General features: G+C 41.0%; 1 protein-coding gene across 1 annotated transcript; it reads left to right on the top strand.

The window, feature by feature from the left end:
* Nucleotides 1–611: 611 nt before the first annotated feature.
* On the top strand, nucleotides 612–1,553 carry LOC131394601 (olfactory receptor 7D4-like). The gene has a single exon (XM_058525990.1). The coding sequence runs from the start codon at nucleotides 612–614 to the stop codon at nucleotides 1,551–1,553; it is 942 nt and encodes a 313-aa protein (XP_058381973.1).
* Nucleotides 1,554–1,962: the final 409 nt, after the last annotated feature.

The raw sequence follows: 1,962 nt of genomic DNA, 5'->3' as shown, positions 1-1,962 counted from the left end.
GAGTTATCAAAAATATCAAAAACAATTATCAAAAATAATTGTCTTAAAAGGAACATATTAATACCAATAATAATAGCTATGATTTATTGAGATCCTACTGTACAAAAAGGCATTTCTAAACCTCAAAGAAGGTAATAGTAGTAACCACATTTTTAGAAATAAAATAAATAAAGCACTTGAGTGTTAACTGTGACATCAATAGGAAGCATCAACTCATAGAATTAAGGTTCTTTGGGATGGAATCCACATTTTAATAACCAGTACAGAGCCATTAGAATGAAGGAAGTATGGAGATTTTGAAAGAAAACACATTTAACGTCTACAATTATTTTGGAAGGGTCATGTCGTAGAAGAAATTGGTTTACGCTCATAGCCTCAAATATGATTTGAATCATGAATAGGAAATGAAAAGTTTACTTTTAAAAAGGCTGAATAATTACATTTAAAATGGAACTGGGCTACAACTTGACTGAGTGAATCAGTGTCATTGGAAAGACTCAACAGAAGGTGAAGTTTGTGCAACTAAAGGTGGAATCAAGAGGTGCTGACTAGCTGGGGTGCCAGTTGGATGTTCATTGAACTTCGCTTTTGCTTCCTTACACACAAGCTACATGGAAGCTAGAAACCACACAGAAATCTCAGAATTCCTCCTCCTGGGTCTCTCAGAGGATCCTGAACTGCAGCCCCTGCTCTTTGGAGTGTTCTTGTCAATGTACCTGGTCACCGTGTTTGGGAACCTACTCATCATCCTGACCATCAGCTCTGATTCCCACCTCCACACCCCCATGTACTTCTTCCTCTCCAACCTGTCCTTTGTGGACGTCTGCTTTATCTCCACCACCATCCCAAAGATGCTAGTGAACATCCAGGCACAGAGGAAAGACATCTCCTACATAGGATGCTTCACTCAGGTCTATTTTTTTATGATTTTTGCTGGAATGGACAATTTCATCCTGACTGCCATGGCCTATGACCGGTTTGTGGCCATCTGCCACCCGCTGCACTACATGGTCATCATGAACCCACACCTCTGTGTCCTCCTGGTTCTGTTGTCTTGGTTCATCATTTTCTGGGTCTCCGTGCTTCATATTCTACTGTTGAGGAGGCTGACCTTCTGTATAGGCACTGAAATTTCACATTTCTTCTGTGAACTGGCTCAGGTTGTCAAATCAGCCTGCTCTGACACCCTCATCAATAACATCACCATGTATGTGGTCACTGCTGTGGTGGTTATCTTTCCTTTCACTGGAATCCTCTTCTCTTACTCTCGGATTGTCTCCTCTATAATGAGAATTTCCTCTGCAGGAGGAAAATATAAAGCATTTTCCGCCTGCGGGTCTCATCTTTCTGTGGTCTCCTTGTTCTATGGGACAGGCCTAGGGGTCTACCTCAGTTCTGCTGTGACCCATTCTTCCCAGAGAAGCTCGATCGTCTCAGTGATGTACACTGTGGTCACTCCCATGCTGAACCCCTTCATCTACAGCCTGAGGAACAAGGATGTGAAGGGGGCCTTGGGAAGGCTCCTCAGCTGGGCAGACTCTTCTCCAACATGAGTCACTGGCCTTAGAACTAAGTGGACATGGGTGGCCCCATAGGTAATTTTTTTGTGTGAATTTAAATCCCTTGGTTCTTTCTCTCCCCTAAAACACATGCTCGATTTCTTCAATTCCCAAAAGATCTATGTCTTAACTATTATTTGTCTGTATTAGTTTCTCCTCAACAACCTCCTCATTAATTTGTTTTTGAGTTTTATTGCTTATATGATGTTCAGAAAGTTCCATGTTCAGTTAGCTCTCTTGAGAAATTCTTAAAATTTCTAACTTGAGATTTAAACCACTTATCATATCAAGTGTTGACATGATATGATACCCCCAAAATTGGTACCCCCAAAATTATCCTTTCAGATGTTGATGTTCTTCACCTTAGTTTGATCGTGAACTTGTTTCTCCAGAAGAAATGGAC

Source organism: Diceros bicornis, chromosome 30, assembly GCF_020826845.1.
Source record: "Diceros bicornis minor isolate mBicDic1 chromosome 30, mDicBic1.mat.cur, whole genome shotgun sequence".
NCBI classification, from domain to species: domain Eukaryota; kingdom Metazoa; phylum Chordata; class Mammalia; order Perissodactyla; family Rhinocerotidae; genus Diceros; species Diceros bicornis.
The sequence above is the reverse complement of the archived record's forward strand: the minus strand, read 5'-3'. Positions and strand labels throughout refer to the sequence as shown.